General features: G+C 44.9%; 1 protein-coding gene across 6 annotated transcripts in view; it reads right to left on the reverse strand.

The window, feature by feature from the left end:
* Nucleotides 1-1,385: 1,385 nt before the first annotated feature.
* Nucleotides 1,386-19,578, reverse strand: part of GRAMD1C (GRAM domain containing 1C) — a 116,079-nt gene continuing 97,886 nt past the window's right edge. For 4 of the 6 annotated variants that reach the window (XM_075197410.1, XM_075197413.1, XM_075197412.1 and 1 more), the window contains exons 7-18: nucleotides 18,493-18,611; nucleotides 16,978-17,107; nucleotides 15,751-15,937; nucleotides 14,121-14,258; nucleotides 13,473-13,591; nucleotides 12,727-12,869; nucleotides 11,912-12,015; nucleotides 11,048-11,224; nucleotides 10,131-10,188; nucleotides 7,019-7,123; nucleotides 6,600-6,705; nucleotides 1,386-4,384 (exon numbers count right to left, since the gene is read on the reverse strand). In XM_075197410.1, coding sequence (XP_075053511.1) covers nucleotides 4,301-4,384; nucleotides 6,600-6,705; nucleotides 7,019-7,123; nucleotides 10,131-10,188; nucleotides 11,048-11,224; nucleotides 11,912-12,015; nucleotides 12,727-12,869; nucleotides 13,473-13,591; nucleotides 14,121-14,258; nucleotides 15,751-15,937; nucleotides 16,978-17,107; nucleotides 18,493-18,611 — 1,470 coding nt within the window. In that variant the 3' untranslated portion in view covers nucleotides 1,386-4,300. The remainder of the gene's footprint in view (nucleotides 4,385-6,599; nucleotides 6,706-7,018; nucleotides 7,124-10,130; nucleotides 10,189-11,047; nucleotides 11,225-11,911; nucleotides 12,016-12,726; nucleotides 12,870-13,472; nucleotides 13,592-14,120; nucleotides 14,259-15,750; nucleotides 15,938-16,977; nucleotides 17,108-18,492; nucleotides 18,612-19,578) is intronic. The other 2 variants (XM_075197411.1, XM_075197415.1) reach the window with 1 other exon arrangement.

A 19,578-nucleotide genomic window follows, 5' to 3' on the forward strand; every position in this document is an offset into this window, starting at 1 on the left:
ATGGGAAGGTCCCGTCTGTTGTGTAATGAGAAGTTACTGACGATAGCGCAGGTCCCAGTGCTGACCAGTGATCCCAGTCAGACTTTCCACTTAGTGTACGACGGCCCGTGAGACTGCAGCAAGAGATAATTAAGTGCAGGATAATAGCAGATTGGTCTATTATAGAGATTTAAATCAGAGACTCATTAAACATCACAGTTTTCTAGGGAAGTCAGTAAACACAATAGCAGCAATATTCAAAATTCCCATCCAAGTCCCAGCATGTATCACTCCATCACTGACCCAATCCTCACCCTGTCCGTCACCGCACCTGCTCCTACCTCTAATATTAGGAATAACAGTGGAGGGGGCAGAAGAGGGTGGAGAGACCCTCCCTAGTGACCAGGAGACCCAATCCTCAACAGCTACCAACAGTTCATGTTTTCAGGATTTCTTTACTCATGCACAGGGGAGTTGATCTATATTTTTCTGGGTCAGTAATTATCCCCCATGTTTCAACAGACAAAAATCCTGAAAACATGACCTGTTGGAAGCTCTTGAGGGTTGGAGTTGAGTAACATTGTTTCATATGTGTAGAACCAGAGGAAAAGAAAGTATGTCAAGAGGCACTCCGGGGTATTAAAATTGAAATAACATTTTATTGGTATGCATTAAAATAATATATCTAACAACTAGCGAAATATATTAAAAACATGTGCTGTGTGAAAATAAAAATGCAGATCTAGCTGCAAATCGCTGTGTTGTCACGCTATTGAAGTATAGTAAATACAAAAATTCTATATTATATATTATAGTATTAAATTATACTGCTGATTAGGTACAGTTGTTGTATAGTTATTGGTCAATTAAATTGTTCACTAGTGAACAAGGTTGCTTATCTTAACGAATTTATAGATACTATAATCTATCACCTTGTTTCATCATAATAAAAACATATATGTTATCAAATACCATTATATCTGATACTATTGACCAATAACTATACAACAACTGTACCTAATCAGCAGTATAATTTAATACTATAATATATAATATAGAATTTTTGTATTTACTATACTTCAATAGCGTGACAACACAGCGATTTGCAGCTAGATCTGCATTTTTATTTTCACACAGCACATGTTTTTAATATATTTCGCTAGTTGTTAGATATATTATTTTAATGCATACCAATAAAATGTTATTTCAATTTTAATATCCCGGAGTGCCTCTTGACATACTTTCTTTTCCTCTGGTTCTACACATTAATTACAAGTATAAGGGAGCACCCTCCAGCTATGATAGGAAAGTTACACTGGACTATATCATAAGTAAGATTGGGGGTTTAATACTATTTATCTATTAACCCACTTAGTGCGGTCATTCTACTTCTAGTACCTATTGTTTCATATGTAACAGGTTTCCTCCAATGTAATTGAGCAGGTTCACAGTGTGAGAAGCAGCTTTGCAAATGCAAAGAACCGGTTATTAAGTGTGAAGCGCGCTGCGCGTTCAGGAGATCGGCGCATACACCCCCTGCTGGGGACGGCTCCTGCTGACTTACAGCCAGGATCACAGGCGATCATGAATTATAGCTTATAGATTTCTCCTGAGCTAACTAGTCACACAGACGTAACGCAGCCATTACAAAGGGATCAACATGAACTGGTTTAATAGTGTCCTGGTTATGTTATTGGGAACGGTCACAGCAGGATGTGTTCTAGATAGATCATCAAGATGTACTTATTACAGTAACAAGATCTGGCCTGAGGGACACCATGTAGATGCCCTTGTATGATATCCACCATGTAACATACATGATACATTCATCTGGTGCAAAAGTTACCAACGAGAAATCTAGTAACAACATCCAAAACACACAACTAATAATATATATCAGATTGCTGGGTCTATGAATCCAGATGGATATTCTCCAGTATATCCTATTAACGGAGGATCCGTAAAGAAACAAACGACAATATACACAAGTGTAAAGTGATTTAGAGATGTTTTCACATTACTATTAGACAACTTCTGTACTTCAGGTAATAATATCTTGTGTTGTCCGTTTGCTGACACTGCGCTCCGAGCCGAGAGATTGGATTCACCGAGATAACGTCCGCTGGCAAGAAAACAGAAATGTTCATTTTGAACACGTTATTTCCTCAGTAGAAGTGAAGATGTTCAGCTGCAGAAATGTATGGAAACCTTTCTATTCCTACCAGGAGAGAGATTCCCAAACTGATCACAGACAACCTCCCCGTCTCACCTAAATATACACAGATCTGCTGAGCCCAAACTAATAGTACAAGTGGGATTAGGTTTTTTACCAGGGGCCATTATCGGAAGTACGGGAAGATTTCTATGACCTCAGCAACCTCCAGAAAACAAATAATGAGCGTCGCAAATTCAATGGCCATCATTGCCTCCGGATGTGTAATGTAAGAGGTATCTAACAGTATAATTATAGATGCCCCTTATATAATTAAATAAATATTCTTACTATATACATCCACAATATCAAACCCCATCAGTGAGGACCAGATGAACAGTACAGAAATGTGTAGTGACCGGAAATAACATTATGTATAACAGGAGTCTGCGGATATATATCAGAGGTGGTCACAGGATATATATCAGGTGTCTCATATGTGGCCCTTGAACATATTACAGTCTATCATCACTGTGTGATGCATCATTCAAATATCATCAACAAAGAGTCACATTTTGGTGATAGCAGCCATTCAGGCGCCTCCAGTCGTCAACAAATAGAAAACCTGACGCGTTTTGCTAAATCACCATGTTAAACCCTTATCACACATTCTCTGTAACTGAACCTACTGCGAGATGACTGGTGTTAAATACTCAGTGCAAACACAGCAAAACAAAACTACAATTAATAACCCAACTTCAGACACATTCCCTTCTATTATGACCAGGCTACTGCTGGGTTTCTGATAAGGGGAAAGGGCACATTGGAGCAGTTCATATTCACAAGGAAACGTCACAGTTTTACAAGTAAAAGATTTGGTGTATAGACTAGTACACAGCACACGGCTTAGACACATTTTCTATGAACTAGAATCATCATAAGAAACACAAGGAGGCAGCCTGAGTAATACAGCACAGGCTTTATAATGGAAGGTTAAAACATTGTACGGCTGGGAATAATCCTATAGGGCAGGAAATTCCTAGGAGTTGGACAGCTATGACTTCTGACGATTCATTAATGGCGCCGGATTTTCAGGCATTTGCTATACATCTCGATAGGTGTGGCTCACTCCCGTCTCCATAAAATGACTCTACACCTGTCTTACTGCATCCAACGTTCACACAACATAAAACATATCTGTTGGGTACAGATTAAACAGTGGGTAAAGATGGGATACTGCACCCCCTGCTGGGCAGTACGGATATTACAAGTTCTCGATTTGTATTAAACCACCCAAGTCTGTGGACTCCTGGGGAACTCAGTGACAGTAAATATCCTTCTAATTGTCCCATATTTCACCAAGCACAGGAAATATGGTTATACTATAGATTATGCGATGTATGATCTTGGCATTAAGGCTTTCACTCAGTATTGTTCCATAATGCGTGTGATTCCTATACACCTTAGTAAGAAGTACAACAGAATAAGTAACAATTACAGTACGGTAACAGTAGAAATAAATGTTATTTTTGTGAAGCCTCCTTAATTCAGAGTCGCTGTACAGAAGGAGAAGCTGACCTGGAAAATGTAGGTATCCTTATAAAATTGCTGTAAAAAAGTCTGCGAGATACTTTTACATTGTACAGAAAATGTGTCCTTTAATTTAAATAACAAATGCCTAGTAAACTTTGTCAAAACAAAATCCCATATATATATACATACACATTCAAGAGTCAGATTCCATGAGAATAAAAAGGTACATTATAACAATGTATCACCCCTGAGATTGCTCAGTAACCCCCCACCACACATATTCAGGTGAGGGGAACGTGTGCTACCATTTTATTAAAAATAAGGTCCGGCGTAAATCCTGAGCTTTTATGTGACAGAAATCTGAAAAATTTAAATAGATGAACATAGTATAAAGTGATTATACAAAACAAAAAGAAAAACATTAAAAATGTTAAATACGTTTAAGGCTGAAAATGAACAGACACAAATCTAGCAGCGTCGTAGAAAATCCAGCCGACAACTGCGCTGTAAACTCCAGAATGTTCTTTGCTGTGGTTATAAAAAGGCCTCTATACGACCAGGTAGGAGCGTCCACAGGTTGTGTTGTCAGACATCTGCGATCATTCCACGGGCAGCCGCTGGCCCCCGCCACGCTGGCTAACTCCCAGAAGCCCCTTCTTCTCCCCTTGACTTGTTTATGAGATCAAAACTCTTCTGGAGGATGAGGAGGGAGCTCTTCAGCTGGGGATAAAACACAAGGTGGAGCAAAGTTATATTACACTACAAAACATATTAAATATTAGAATTATTGTTATTTTACTGATTATTTAGTGAAGTGTAGATCTAACCAGTAATTCATAAAGACACACGGAGCTGCAGAGAGAAGTGAAAAGAGCAGGAGGACATCAGGACCAAGGTGGCAGCGTGTGATTGGAGGAGGGGCCACTGGTAGCTGCATCTCACATCCAATCACATGAAACCCTACTCCTTGGGAGCCAGAAGAAAACACCTCATGCCTCCATTTAAACCTCCCCTGCATCCAAAATGTTGTATCATCATCACCTGAATGCTTTGCACTCTGGTCACTGGGAAATAACAATGACTGGAGTCTTCCATAAAATGTGCAATTATTACAGCGTGTTCTGGTATCTGTCAGTTCCTAGTAGTGCAGATAGGTGGCGCTGTGTGCTCAGGATGATAACACCGCTGTAATGTAGTGTGTTCTGGTATCTAGTGTCTGTTCCTTGTAGTGCAGATAGGTGGCGCTGTGTGCTCAGGGAGATAACACCGCTGTAATGTAGTGTGTTCTGGTATCTAGTGTCAGTTCCTTGTAGTGCAGATAGGTGGCGCTGTGTGCTCAGGGAGATAACACCGCTGTAATGTAGTGTGTTCTGGTATCTAGTGTCAGTTCCTAGTAGCGCAGATAGGTGGCGCTGTGTGCTCAGGGAGATAACACCCCTGTAATGTAGTGTGTTCTGGTATCTAGTGTCTGTTCCTAGTAGTGCAGATAGGTGGCGCTGTGTGCTCAGGGAGATAACATCCCTGTAATGTAGTGTGTTCTGGTATCTAGTGTCAGTTCCTAGTAGCACAGTTAGGTGGCGCTGTGTGCTCAGGGAGATAACATCCCTGTAATGTAGTGTGTTCTGGTATCTAGTGTCTGTTCCTAGTAGTGCAGATAGGTGGCGCTGTGTGCACAGGGAGATAACATCCCTGTAATGTAGTGTGTTCTGGTATCTAGTGTCAGTTCCTAGTAGCGCAGATAGGTGGCGCTGTGTGCTCAGGATGATAACACCCCTGTAATGTAGTGTGTTCTGGTATCTAGTGTCAGTTCCTAGTAGCGCAGATAGGTGGCGCTGTGTGCTCAGGGAGATAACACTGTAATGCGGCTGTGAGAGTCTATGCAGCTGTGATGTGATGTGATATCTGTGGGCTGCTCTGTGGAAGAAACCATCTGTTCTGGGGGCAAGGGGAGGATGAAGTGTCCCATGTCTAATACTGAAAAATCAGACAATGTTAGAGAAACGATACGGGCTCTAGCACCTGGGGGCCACTATTCTAAGTCTGAAAACTCGGGGCCCTATTCATTAAGGACTGCAATTTTACTACAACAGCCTGAATGCACGTACAAGCAGATTTGAAGAAACGCTTCCATGTGAATACAGATCTACGCACACTCTGGCTATACAAACAACACACTGCAGGATACACACTAAGGATATGTACAATATAAAGTCACCTCATTGCGCAATATATCCGATACATTAACAACAGTTATACTATAATCATTAATAAAAATAAACATTTTTATCATTTTTTTTTTCCATGAAATACATTTATCAGGGTGTTATTAACCTACTGTACATAAAATGCATGTTTTAGTTTAATCGCTGCTCAGAGATGGGATCGGGCCAATGTGCATGTGCTGTACTTACTGTCAGTCTGCCCATTCCTGCCCTTCAAGTCACAGGCTGTCGGAGGTATCATTTGTGTATGACCATGAATTGCAGGTACCTGTGTCCACTAGCGTAAGGCTCGTTGTCGAGCATGTGCAGAGCGGTTTTATACAAATTATAGCACTTAAAGGGACTCATGTTCCTGAATGGATCACCCTTCTGTACGGTCCAGAATCATCTGTGCAGGCTGCACATTCCATGTAGTCAGTGAAGACTGTCATATTCCTGCTGTCCATACAAGTACAAAGTATTAGGATCAGACTTCCTGTAGCATTATACTGCCAGCGCATTCTATTCTAATATCTTCCTCACTCCGCAGCTGAACAGAGGGGATTATAAAGGACAATCGCCCCTGTACCCAGGACCCTGATTATGATCTGCCAGTGAGAGATGAGTGAGAGGCTGCTCTGCACACGCTCTAACCGTGTACAGGACACGTGTGTGCAGTGTAGTATGAAACGCTCCCACTTCCTCCTGCTAATTAGAGGGCTCCTGTGCGTCACCTGTTCCAGTGTAGTGATGGAGTCCCGCAGGACACCTTTCAATCGTGGTCCGGGACCCTTGTTACCCCGAGATTCACCTCCTCCGGCTGCATCGCTGGGATGTAACCTGGAGAATGGAAGATGAGACAATGAGAAAGAGATAAAGTGGGAGCAGTATTGTAGCACAGAACAGGGGGAGCACGATATATAAAGAGTCACAGAACACAAGTACGGGGCGGAAATCCTGATCTCACAAATGTGAGGTCACATAAGGACAAGAGGGGGGTGGAGGGATTTATATTGAACTGGAAGTAAATGTTTGAGGGCAGTGTCAGATGTTCGGGACGGACAAGAGAAGACGCTGCAAATTTGAGTCTCAAATTATTGGTTATTGGCGAGTTAATAAGTCAGAGAAGACACGCGAGATAAAACATCCGCACCTGTCAGACCGCTCGTGCTGGACGTGGTAGAAGGACTGAGCCGCATTCTCGATCTTCGACAACTTGACAAACAGAGTGATGTTCATCAGGACGAGCAGGACCAGCCTGAGGGGAGAAGACCAATGATTATCTGTTACTTATTATGTACACAAGAGCTGACACAATGTGTCATTACTTTATATTGGGGGGTGCATTGGAGATGGAGGTCATTTAATTTGTAACGTAGGGGAAGAGTGGGGGCTGCAAAATACCACAGGGCGGCATGAAATATAAATCCAGGGGCCACCTATAACCTAGATAACTGGACTCTTAGCTGCATTGTAACCATTTGTTGTTCACTTACATTATAGTTTAAAATTTTATAATATATCTATATATATCTATATCTACCGCCACTTCCAAATTTCCAGTTCGGCCACTGCATATAGATTTTCGTAGGCACAGATATTATAGATATTGGCTACAGTGGCCTAGAACAGCACCAACTTTCCCATGGGCAGATCATGGAACATAAAGCAGATCGCTGCCTCCTCAATGTTAGGCTGGTTACACACTGCAGGTTTTTCACCAGATTATCATGCTAATCACACGATAAACGACCAGTCGGTCCATTAGTGTGCACACTCCCACAATCATGTTTTATTGTACCAAGGTACATCGTATTTTTTATTTCATTTTATAAACAGACTAAAAATCTCTATAACCGATAAAACTAAGTGTTTCCAGTTCTGCAGTGTGTACGCCCTCAGGACCGGCAGTGTCCATAGATCTCTATGCAGTGTGTATGCACTCAGGACCGGCAGTGTCCATAGATCTCTATGCAGTGTGTACGCCCTCAGGACCGGCAGTGTCCATAGATCTCTATGCAGTGTGTATGCCCTCAGGACCGGCAGTGTCCATAGATCTCTATGCAGTGTGTATGCCCTCAGGACCGGCAGTGTCCATAGATCTCTATGCAGTGTGTATGCCCTCAGGACCGGCAGTGTCCATAGATCTCTATGCAGTGTGTACGTACTCAGGACCGGCAGTGTCCATAGATCTCTATGCAGTGTGTATGTACTCAGGACCAGCAGTGTCCATAGATCTCTATGCAGTGTGTACGCCCTCAGGACCGGCAGTGTCCATAGATCTCTATGCAGTGTGTCTGCACTCAGGACCGGCAGTGTCCATAGATCTCTATGCAGTGTGTATGCACTCAGGACCGGCAGTGTCCATAGATCTCTATGCAGTGTGTATGTACTCAGGACCAGCAGTGTCCATAGATCTCTATGCAGTGTGTATGCACTCAGGACCGGCAGTGTCCATAGATCTCTATGCAGTGTGTATGCACTCAGGACCGGCAGTGTCCATAGATCTCTATGCAGTGTGTATGTACTCAGGACCGGCAGTGTCCATAGATCTCTATGCAGTGTGTACGTACTCAGGACCGGCAGTGTCCATAGATCTCTATGCAGTGTGTACGCACTCAGGACCGGCAGTGTCCATAGATCTCTATGCAGTGTGTACGCTCTCAGGACCAGCAGTGTCCATAGATCTCTATACAGTGTGTACGCACTCAGGACCAGCAGTGTCCATAGATCTCTATGCAGTGTGTACGCACTCAGGACCGGCAGTGTCCATAGATCTCTATGCAGTGTGTATGCACTCAGGACCGGCAGTGTCCATAGATCTCTATGCAGTGTGTATGCACTCAGGACCGGCAGTGTCCATAGATCTCTATGCAGTGTGTATGCACTCAGGACCGGCAGTGTCCATAGATCTCTATGCAGTGTGTACGCCCTCAGGACCGGCAGTGTCCATAGATCTCTATGCAGTGTGTACGCCCTCAGGACCGGCAGTGTCCATAGATCTCTATGCAGTGTGTATGCCCTCAGGACCGGCAGTGTCCATAGATCTCTATGCAGTGTGTATGCCCTCAGGACCGGCAGTGTCCATAGATCTCTATGCAGTGTGTATGCCCTCAGGACCGGCAGTGTCCATAGATCTCTATGCAGTGTGTATGCCCTCAGGACCGGCAGTGTCCATAGATCTCTATGCAGTGTGTATGCCCTCAGGACCGGCAGTGTCCATAGATCTCTATGGAGTTTACAGAGTCAGGATCTTCTCAGCCGATGGTTATGACGGATGAAGATCACAGATCGGAAGGTAAATCGTGTAACACGTGTGTAGTGTGTACACAGGAATCGGCTGCTGATCGGGAGTCAGGAGTAAAATCGTTACTGATATCGGGAGAAGTTTCCGTAGTGTGCACCTCATCAGTATTCACTCTGGAATTATGTATTTGCGGAGCTCGGCGATGTCCCAGTGTTATTAGGGAAGCGTAGACACATTATGACTACAACTTCCCTCCCTTACCTAATGTAAACCACTAAAAAACAAATGGCACACAGCAAGACACATCGCTATACAGACAGCAATGTTGTTGTACAATGATAAAAACATTAATAATATGTTTCATATATAAAATAAAATGATACCATCCCTTTGAATACAAGGGTGAAGGAAGATTAGGATGAAGGCCCCAGCACAGGTTATAAAGCTACAGCGGTGATTTGATAACTAGGAAACAGTGTGATAAGATTGCTGACAGCAGCGATACGAGACAGTCACATGTCCTATCAGCCAATCACCATCGGTCTCGGAGGAAGGACCCAAATCTTATCTATATTCTCTCACTATTAGTACAAAGCCCATGTGCTCTATAATACAATTAGCTCCTGATAAGATGTCTAATCTACAGTCTGTGCACAGCGCGACTCCAAGCAACAGGGACACTTAAGGTCATTAAACATAACCAGCTCCCGATTATTACGGATCATTAGGCTATAAAAGGTTCTCCCTTCATTTCACTAACATATAACATACACTGTTCTATCTATGGTAAGAAATGGGCGGATGTGAGTTTGTCTTACAGCGGTTTTAGGACACCAAGTGAAACTACATTTACCAGCTGTTGCATTTGTAGTTCCACAAGGTGCCCTGTTCTCCGAGTACAAAGACACACAATACATTCTGGGTAAGAATATACTATAGTAGAACAGGAGGATTTCCATGAGAACAAACTTCATCCATAAAACACTCTGCTGGAAGGACAGACACGGGCAATACTCACAAAATACTCATTATGACAATAATAATTGCATTTCTCCTGCCAGCGTCTCTTCTTTTTCCTGAAAAACACAAACAAACGTGAAACCAATTTGTAACATTCACGTAATGATGTAATTATATATAGAGATCTGCAGCTTCCTCCGTTAATATATAGACATGGGAGATGATGATGATGATCATCATCATCATATTCCTGCGGCCTAACCTGCCCAGCACACAAGAAGGGCCTGATTTTGAGTTAGGAGCAAAGAAAGGAACAAATTTGCACCTGGGCAAAACCATGTTGCATTAGAGGGGGAGGTAAAACTAAAGCGTGGGGACAGATTTATAGTTGGGGTAGGGGCATGTCCTAGATCAACTTTCGTTTCAGTGTAAAAACAAAGCTATCAAGTATGTGTGTGCTACATGAACAAATAGCCAGTATCCTCCTTGCGTGCAAAAAAATAAGCCAATTTGTACCCGTTGCATTGTACCATGGTTTGTCCAGGTGCAAAGTTGCTCCTTTTCTATGTTCCTAACTCACAATCAGGCCCAAAGAGTCCACACAAATGGGACTAGATATAGTAAGTTGGTCCCACCTCTTTAACACACAAATTTGGACTATATATTTGTTATTTCAAGCAGGGCTGGGTGCACCAAGCTGTACAGTCATATGGGGTTGGTCAAGTAGTTTTAAATTCAGACGTTTCTAAGAATCATTAACCGAAAACCAGGAAAATGTTGTTGTAAAACAGCGACACAGTTCTATAAAACTATATAAACGTGTATTATGAGGAAACAGACAAGAGTTACAAATCCGCTTGTGAACGTTTGTATAAATGTTGCATGTACAGGTATTTTTATGCCGTACAATAAAGTTGTATTTCCTCCCGCGCGTTCAGCGACTGGGTCATAGGGGAGACTAGGAGCGGGGTCTACCTGTGTGTTCGTGCCTCATATCCAGCCCCGTGTCTCCAGAATCGCGCTGTGAGCCGCGCTTACTCAGGTGATCTCCGCCGCTGCGGCTGTGAGGCCGCCTCCTCCTCCTGAGGCCACCGGATTTGTTGTTATCCTGCAAGGCGCTACTTGTGGTTTCCTCCGCCAGAAGATCCGACTCTGCAACACCCAGGAAAATGTGACATTGGCCCTGTGACTACAGATAACTATACAGCATGCCTAGTGTGTAATAATGAGAGATTATAACATAGATAATACACAACAGATCTAATAATACTGCTGAAAAGTTGCCCTAAAACCAATGCAACCAATAAACTTAATGCAACAATAACTTAAATTAATGGCCTATTGCAAGAGAGACAATGAAAACAAGCGTCCGATTGGTTACTTTGGTTTTAGTGCAGAAATTGCAGCAATTAAAATAAATCTCACAGAAGCATTAATAAGACCTATGTATTTATATAATCATCCTTCATTAATCGAGGGTGACAATACATTATGCAGCTCGGTACAACAGCGGGATCATGTTACAGACGACACGCACAATGACGTATTAAAATGAATGTAGAGGTGGTCCTAACCCGAAGAGCTTACAATCTAAGACAGCCCTGGTCAACTTGTGACTCTCCAGGTGTTGTGAAACTACAAGTCTCAGCATGGTCTTCAGCTATTGGCTGGTTATCTACTGGCAAAGCATGCTGGGACTTGTAGTTTCATAACACCTGGAGAGCCACATGTTGGCCAACACTGATCTAGGAGGTAATGTTCGTATTATGTAAGTGATAGAACACGCTTTGCATGTGTTACCCACTAATCCACCTATGGAGTCTCATTATAAGGACCCACCTAACTGTTTAAAGTAGTCCTCCAGCCCACTACACGAGTTCTTCTCAATGAAGGTCTTGATCAGCCCCCACGGCTGCTTCTTGTACTTCAAATCAGAGGAAACGCTGAAAACATAAAGTGACACATTAACACATCAGTCACACTCGTGGGTACATGACGCTATAAAACTCTTATGTCTGTACCTCCTGCATAACATTCCATAGAGAGACACAAAGCGCTGCCGTCACCTAATCACAGCTGTGGCAGCCAATCAACGCCCTAGGAAGCAGTGACATCACTATGGCGTCTCTGAGAATGGCCTCATCCCCCTGTATAGGAGGGGCTCCCATTCTAAGACGTTATAAACTGATGAACGTTCATTTTATTACTGTTTATTTATATAGAGCCTCACTACGCAGCATTGTACAAAGAATATTTAATCATATACATTTTTCCATTCTTTTTCCAGCTGTAAGTGCAATAAGACAATCACAACATACAGGGCCAATGTTATTATATACAGAGGAGACAACATGGGACCCCAAAGAGGGACAAGTTAGGTGTGTAGAGGACTGGGAGGATTTGGAACCAAAAAGAGAGGTAGCTGGTGAGGACGACCCTTCTGTCATATAAGTTACAGTGACATTCTTAGACTTACAGTAACAGATATACAGCCCTCTGTCAGGATATAGGCTGGAAGTGTCACTGATGTAGAATGTTGGGCCCAACATACAACAGCTTCAGAGATTTCTGCTAAATGTTTCTGCAACTTATGAATAACGGTTGTATAGAGAGGATGTTTTCCTGTATATCCAGGATCTGTTCATGCCTCTTACCGCAGCCTACACTTGTGTCTGGATGTTCGGGAAATACAGTACTTGTTCAAGGTGTAGAAGTAATCGTGATACGGAACGTCATGCGTGAAGACCTCCGTGTCTACCGCGTATAACTGTCCTTCCTGGCTGTCCTTGTACAGTGTCTGCAATTATACACAACACAACTTGTGAGCTGGAAGATGCACAGTCACATGGATACTCTGTCCTTTATATGTGTAGCTAAAAAACAAACAAACTAGAATTTGTTTTTACCGGGCTAAGATACCATCTTGTAGGAAACCAGGGTATTTTAATCAGCCATAATATTATATTGAGTAAAAAACTCAGTTAAGTCTATAATGGTTATTCACCTGTCCTATTAGATTATTATAGAATTCTGCACTTCCAGGGACTGTGCCTTAATGAAGACAAATCACAACAACTCAATAACACACTGCAAACACAATATAGGCTGCACAACTTAATGTCAGCTTGTAATTGTACAGTTTGCGTCTAATGATAGAACATACTGTGTGATGTAAGAGACGAGACATTACAGAGGTGTACCTAGAGCTCACTGTAGACTCAATGACCTTGTATCTGTCCTCTAAGTGGACCATTACATGCTCAGAATCTTTCTAAGGCCTCTTACCCACAAGCATCAAATACCGGCGATAATCGTTTTCCCGAATTACAAAACCACGTCAACCAACCCTCAAATACACGCTGGTGTTCTTATAATGTCAGCGTACAAGGCTGCAGGGTACCTGGTTGTCTGTGGCAGATGTGAACTTTCCGATCAGCGGGTTATTGATGGTTATCGTGTAGGTCAGCATCCTGGTCTGATTGCCGCCGTCAGCTGGCTGCCACGGAGTGGACTCCAGATCTGAATGACAGAGAAGCGGTAATAAGGGAACAGTTCCGGGTACGGAGGGATTGCTACCGGCTGGGCTCTCCGGTGCCTGTACGATATCACTAGGCAATCTATGCTGTTGTGGAACTACAAGTCCCAACATGCCATTCTCAGCTCTAGGATTAAGAACCACTAAACGCTCACATGTTAGAGACTAGCCTAACACTATTACAGAGCTGGAACATTATACAATTCTGTAACTACTTTTATTTACGTAACATAATTGTTTTAATAAAAAGCAATAAACACATCAGAGCCTGGTATTATGCTACATACCAGCGGCGGTGTGGACATCAATGAGATGCGAATACCAAACAGGTATAAATGCCCCTAGTATTACACACAAAGTGAAATTCCAATTTCTGGGATATTTAACAATAATATAATTGTATGATGATGAAATGCCTGCAGTAATGACGTCATCAGGCGGGCTGCTCTTTGAGCACCCCTGCTGTACACTGTCGTACAGAACAAGGTGCATCAGACAGTGATCTACACTCACCAAACACCTTCCTGGAGGAGAGGAAATCCTGCATGAAACGAGAGGGGGTGAAAAGCAGTTGGAACATTTTCTCTGCGCTGATGTGAAAGATTCGGTTGATGTATAATCTCCCTTCCACCTTCTCGTGAGCCCTTTCATCTATTGGGGGGGGGGGGGGAAGAGGAAAAAAAAAATATATGTATACACACAGTATATAGAGTATGTATGAGTGTCAGACTAACCCCCCCCCCCCCTGTGTACATGGTATATCACAGAGTTCTTATGGTAATTTCTGCAGGTTACAGAACTTCGTATGGCCCAGTCATTGGCACATAAACCCACACAGATGTCTAGAAGTAGGGCAACGTCATCACCTGTGGAGCCACAAGTCCCAGCATACCCAGGCGGAGTCTGGCTGGAGAATCACTAGAATACTTCAAATCCTCAAATAAGGATTTTATAGAACTGCTGTAATTATCTTTTCACCAAAATCTACAAAGTAATTAAGCCACACTCCTTTTACACCACTAGATCTGGTGATCCTGTCCTCCACTAGATAGGATATGATTCTGCAGGATATCTATATACTCTACAGGTAACAGGCGTAGAATAATACATGTTCTCCACTGTAACCAAAACAGGTTACAAAACGAAATGTAATATCTGACTGCTACGGCAACTTTACATGATCTACACCGTTACCTGTACAAGAATTTTCAGAGACGCTCCCCAGCGTCTTTCCGATCTCTATATTGTGTCAGCCATGTGTTTAATAGAATTTAATAAAAAAATATTTAAAAAATAACCTCCTTTTGTATAACTACAAAGCAAATAAATGACAAATAAGTAATGATTTTTGTACACAGAAGGAGTAGATTTTGTTTCATCATTTAGCTGGTATTGTTATTGTATGTGATTGGCCAAGACAATCTGTGCAACGTGAGATGACAGAACCACCAAGAGTGTAATAAAGTCTATCTGTACTGGAGGAAGAACAGGGTACAGAGGGAGCAGACCTCAGCATGCAGCACACACAACAACAAATCTGTAATACTGACTGATCACATAACTCCACATTTACACTAAACACAAGAGGCTGAGGAGCTGGGCCGCCTCTCGGCACAGAGCATGGCACAACCACCGCCTCTCGGCACAGAGCATGGCACAACCACCGCCTCTCGGCACAGAGCATGGCACAACCACCGCCTCTCGGCACAACCACCGCCTCTCGGCACAGAGCATGGCACAACCACCGCCTCTCGGCACAACCACTGCCTCTCGGCACAGAGCATGGCACAACCACCGCCTCTCGGCACAACCACCGCCTCTCGGCACAGAGCACGGCACAACCACCGCCTCTCGGCACAGAGCATGGCACAACCACCGCCTCTCGGCACAGAGCATGGCACAACCACCGCCTCTCGGCACAACCACCGCCTCTCGGTACAGAGCACGGCACAACCACCACCTCTCGGCACAGAGCATGGCACAACCACCGCCTCTCGGCACAGAGCATGGCACAACCACCCGCCTCTCGGCACAGAGCATGGCACAACCACCGCCTCTCGGCACAACCACCGCCTCTCGGCACAGAGCACGGCACAACCACCGATGAGTCAGTAGAACTATTGGGTAGGACCCAGTCACGTACATTCGTCAGGAGTGTCGGAGGCGCTGCTGCGGTCAGCGTGTTGGTTCTCATTCCCATTCAGATCCAGAGCGAGGGTGGGGGTCCCGATCTGTGCACGGAGGCTGCTGTTCCTGGTTGAGCTGAGGAGGGGGCTTTTCTCATCAGCCTTTTCCCCCTGGGGCTTTTCTGGCAGGATCTGTCCTGATATCTAGGGGAGAGTGAGCAATGAATCACTGGCAGGCAAGTGTACTTCATATAGATATATACTGTGAAAACCCTTCCCCAACTACTAGCGATATACAGATATTAAAACTGAAGTAACATTTCTGTCTATCAGTATAAATACAGTTATCTATAAAAACATAATAGGTCTGCATCCTGACTCACAGCAGGCCCAGCGCCATCCCAACCTCCATATCACAGCAGGCCCAACACCATCCCAACCTCCATATCACAGCAGGACCGGCTTATCCCCTCATATTACAGCGCCCCTCCCCCCCCTCCGACTCACAGCAGGCCTGGGTTCCCCCCCCATATTACAGCAGGCCCAGTGCACCCCCCCCCCCCCCCCGACGACTCACAGCAGGCCCTGCGCCACCCCCCCCTCCGACTCACAGCAGGCCCAGCGCCATCCCAACCTCCATATCACAGCAGGCCCAACACCATCCCAACCTCCATATCACAGCAGGCCCGGCTTCCCCCCTCATATTACAGCAGGCCCAGTGCACCCCCCCCCCCCCGACGACTCACAGCAGGCCCTGCGCCACCCCCCCTCCGACTCACAGCAGGCCCAGCGCCATCCCCACCCCCTCCGACTCACAGCAGGGCCAGCGCCACCCCCCCCCCCCTCCGACTCACAGCAGGGCCAGCGCCACCCCCCCCCCTCCGACTCACAGCAGGGCCAGCGCCACACCACCCCCCCTCCGACTCACAGCAGGCCCAGCGCCACCCCCCCTACCCCTCCGACTCACAGCAGGGCCAGCGCCACCACCCCCCCCCCCCCCTCCGACTCACAGCAGGGCCAGCGCCATCCCCCCCCCCTCCGACTCACAGCAGGGCCAGCGCCACCCCCCCCCCCTCCGACTCACAGCAGGCCCAGCGCCACCCCACCCCCCCTCCGACTCACAGCAGGCCCAGCGCCACCCCCCCCCTACCCCTCCGACTCACAGCAGGCACATTACCCCCCCCCCTCTGACTAACAGGACGTCAAGCCCCCTTAGCTCTGTGCCATTGCACTCAAATTCCCACCATTTGTAGGAGATTCAGCGAATCTGTCTCTGTCTGGGAAACAACATCTCTGGTGAGGGAACTTCCCCTGGGGGTCTTCTCCCCCAATTCTTCACACCCCATCTTGCCGGGAGTCCTACATGACAGAACACTGTGTGAAGCAGACAATGATGGCATGATGTTAAAGAACTACAGAATCTGCTGGAGCTATATAAATAAATGTTGATGATGATGTAAGATAAGTGTAATTATAGCCGTGTGATACATATACACTGGCTGACACTGTATTGTCAGCCAGTGTAAGGTCAGCCAGCATACAGTGTATTATCAGCCAGTGTAATATCAGCCAGTGTAAGGTCAGCCAGTGTAAGGTCAGCCAGTGTAATATCAGCCAGTGTAAGGTCAGCCAGTGTAAGGTCAGCCAGTGTAAGGTCAGTCAGTGTAAGGTCAGCCAGTGTAATGTCAGCCAGTGTAATGTCAGCCAGTGTAATGTCAGCCAGTGTAAGGTCAGCCAGTGTAAGGTCAGCCAGTGTACAGTGTATTATCAGCCAGTGTAATATCAGCCAGTGTAAGGTCAGCCAGCGTACAGTGTATTATCAGCCAGTGTAATATCAGCCAGTGTAAGGTCAGCCAGCATACAGTGTATTATCAGCCAGTGTAAGGTCAGCCAGTGTAAGGTCAGCCAGTGTAAGGTCAGCCAGTGTACAGTGTATTATCAGCCAGTGTAATATCAGCCAGTGTACAGTGTATTATCAGCCAGTGTAATGTCAGCCAGTGTAAGGTCAGCCAGTGTACAGTGTATTATCAGCCAGTGTAAGGTCAGCCAGTGTAAGGTCAGCCAGCATACAGTGTAATATCAGCCAGTGTAAGGTCAGCCAGTGTAATGTCAGCCAGTGTACAGTGTATTATCAGCCAGTGTAATATCAGCCAGTGTACAGTGTATTATCAGCCAGTGTAATGTCAGCCAGTGTAAGGTCAGCCAGCATACAGTGTAATATCAGCCAGTGTAAGGTCAGCCAGTGTAAGGTCAGCCAGTGTACAGTGTATTATCAACCAGTGTAATATCAGCCAGTGTACAGTGTTCCATCACATCTCCCATGACATTTACTATAAATTGAAACATTTAATTTTAATTTCAATTTCATTAAAAAGAAGAATGGGTCACTCAAAACATCACATGCACATCCTCAATTATTAAATCAGCACTGATTCAAATTCCAGGGTATGAAAATGCCATTGATTAGCAACGTGGTGGCCCTCAAGTGCCTTCCACGTGGCCCATTGGACAATGAAGGCCCAGTAATGCAACAGCCAGTCATCCAATCACATATCACACTTCTGCAGGGCTCAGCTGAGCACAGAAGAACCTGAGTGGATGTAGTTTGTACTCATACGTCTGTGTGTCACTAGGACTGTACATTAATGTGCTGCCTGAACCTCATACCACCATACTCTGTCTCTGAGCGACACACGCAGGTACTGCGTAACTGACCATGTATGTGTGTCATATAACAGCGCGGCCCAGGAGCCTCTTACCTGGCGGGCACTATGTCCTCCGGTGGCATGGCTAGGCTTTCCATCTCCTCATTATTCAGGCCCAGCTCGGTGCCATAGCTCTGCTGTACCAGCTGCCAGAACTCCTTCTTGCTCAGTGTCTGCAGATAGAGGAACGTTCAGTTACATACAGGACACTACAGAAGACGCAACTAACAGCCACGAGGACCAATCAGCAGTTAAAGGACAAAAAAAAATAAAAAATAAAAATGATACAACCGCGCACAAACCACTAGAGAAAGTGTCCAACAAAGTACAAATATTAAATGACTCATAAAACACCATAAATATGAAGCATAGTATTTCCTCACAGACATCGTCCACGGTGTATAAAGAACCCCTATATGTGGAACCTTGAAGAACAAAAGTTTTGCAGCCTCCAACTTCCCAAATAACAAACAATGTCTGTGAGAACGTAGGTGACCCTCTTGGACGGCCTCTGTTATAGGTAATGAACTAGAACATGTCACCTTTGGGGAGAAAAGGTTCAAGCAACAGGTGATTGAGGAAGAACACTAGGAATTAACAGCTTTATTTACACAAACTTATTCAGAGGTTGTTCATTGGATGCTGCCATAATTCTGTGTTGTACTGGATCATGTGTTGACAGCAGAAGAATGGAGGAGGTAAAGTCCCTCTTGTTCTTAGTCTCTTACTTTGTGTTAGAGCTTGTGGTTCCCATAGCAAAACTCTAAGGAGGTACGTGAAGGGCTGGTGTCACACTCAGCAGGAGGGGACTATATAGGTATTATTCTGTACAGTATATTCATGCTGAATAACAGGTGCTTCATATATCAGGTGTCTGTTCCCAGAAGTACTGAACTGTTCCCATGTACACGATGGGCCTGTGGCCCCTCACCTATGTTACAGGGACCCATCCTGCCGCCATACACACCACACAAGTGGCATGTGGCCCCGGTTACCATGTACACGATGGGCGTGTGGCCCCTGACCTATGTTACTGGGACCCATCCTGTCACCATATACACACCACACAAGTGGCATGTGGCCCCGGTTACCATGTACACGATGGGCCTGTGGCCCCTCACCTATGTTACAGGGACCCAT

Source organism: Mixophyes fleayi, chromosome 2 (genome assembly GCF_038048845.1).
Source record: "Mixophyes fleayi isolate aMixFle1 chromosome 2, aMixFle1.hap1, whole genome shotgun sequence".
NCBI lineage: Eukaryota > Metazoa > Chordata > Amphibia > Anura > Limnodynastidae > Mixophyes > Mixophyes fleayi.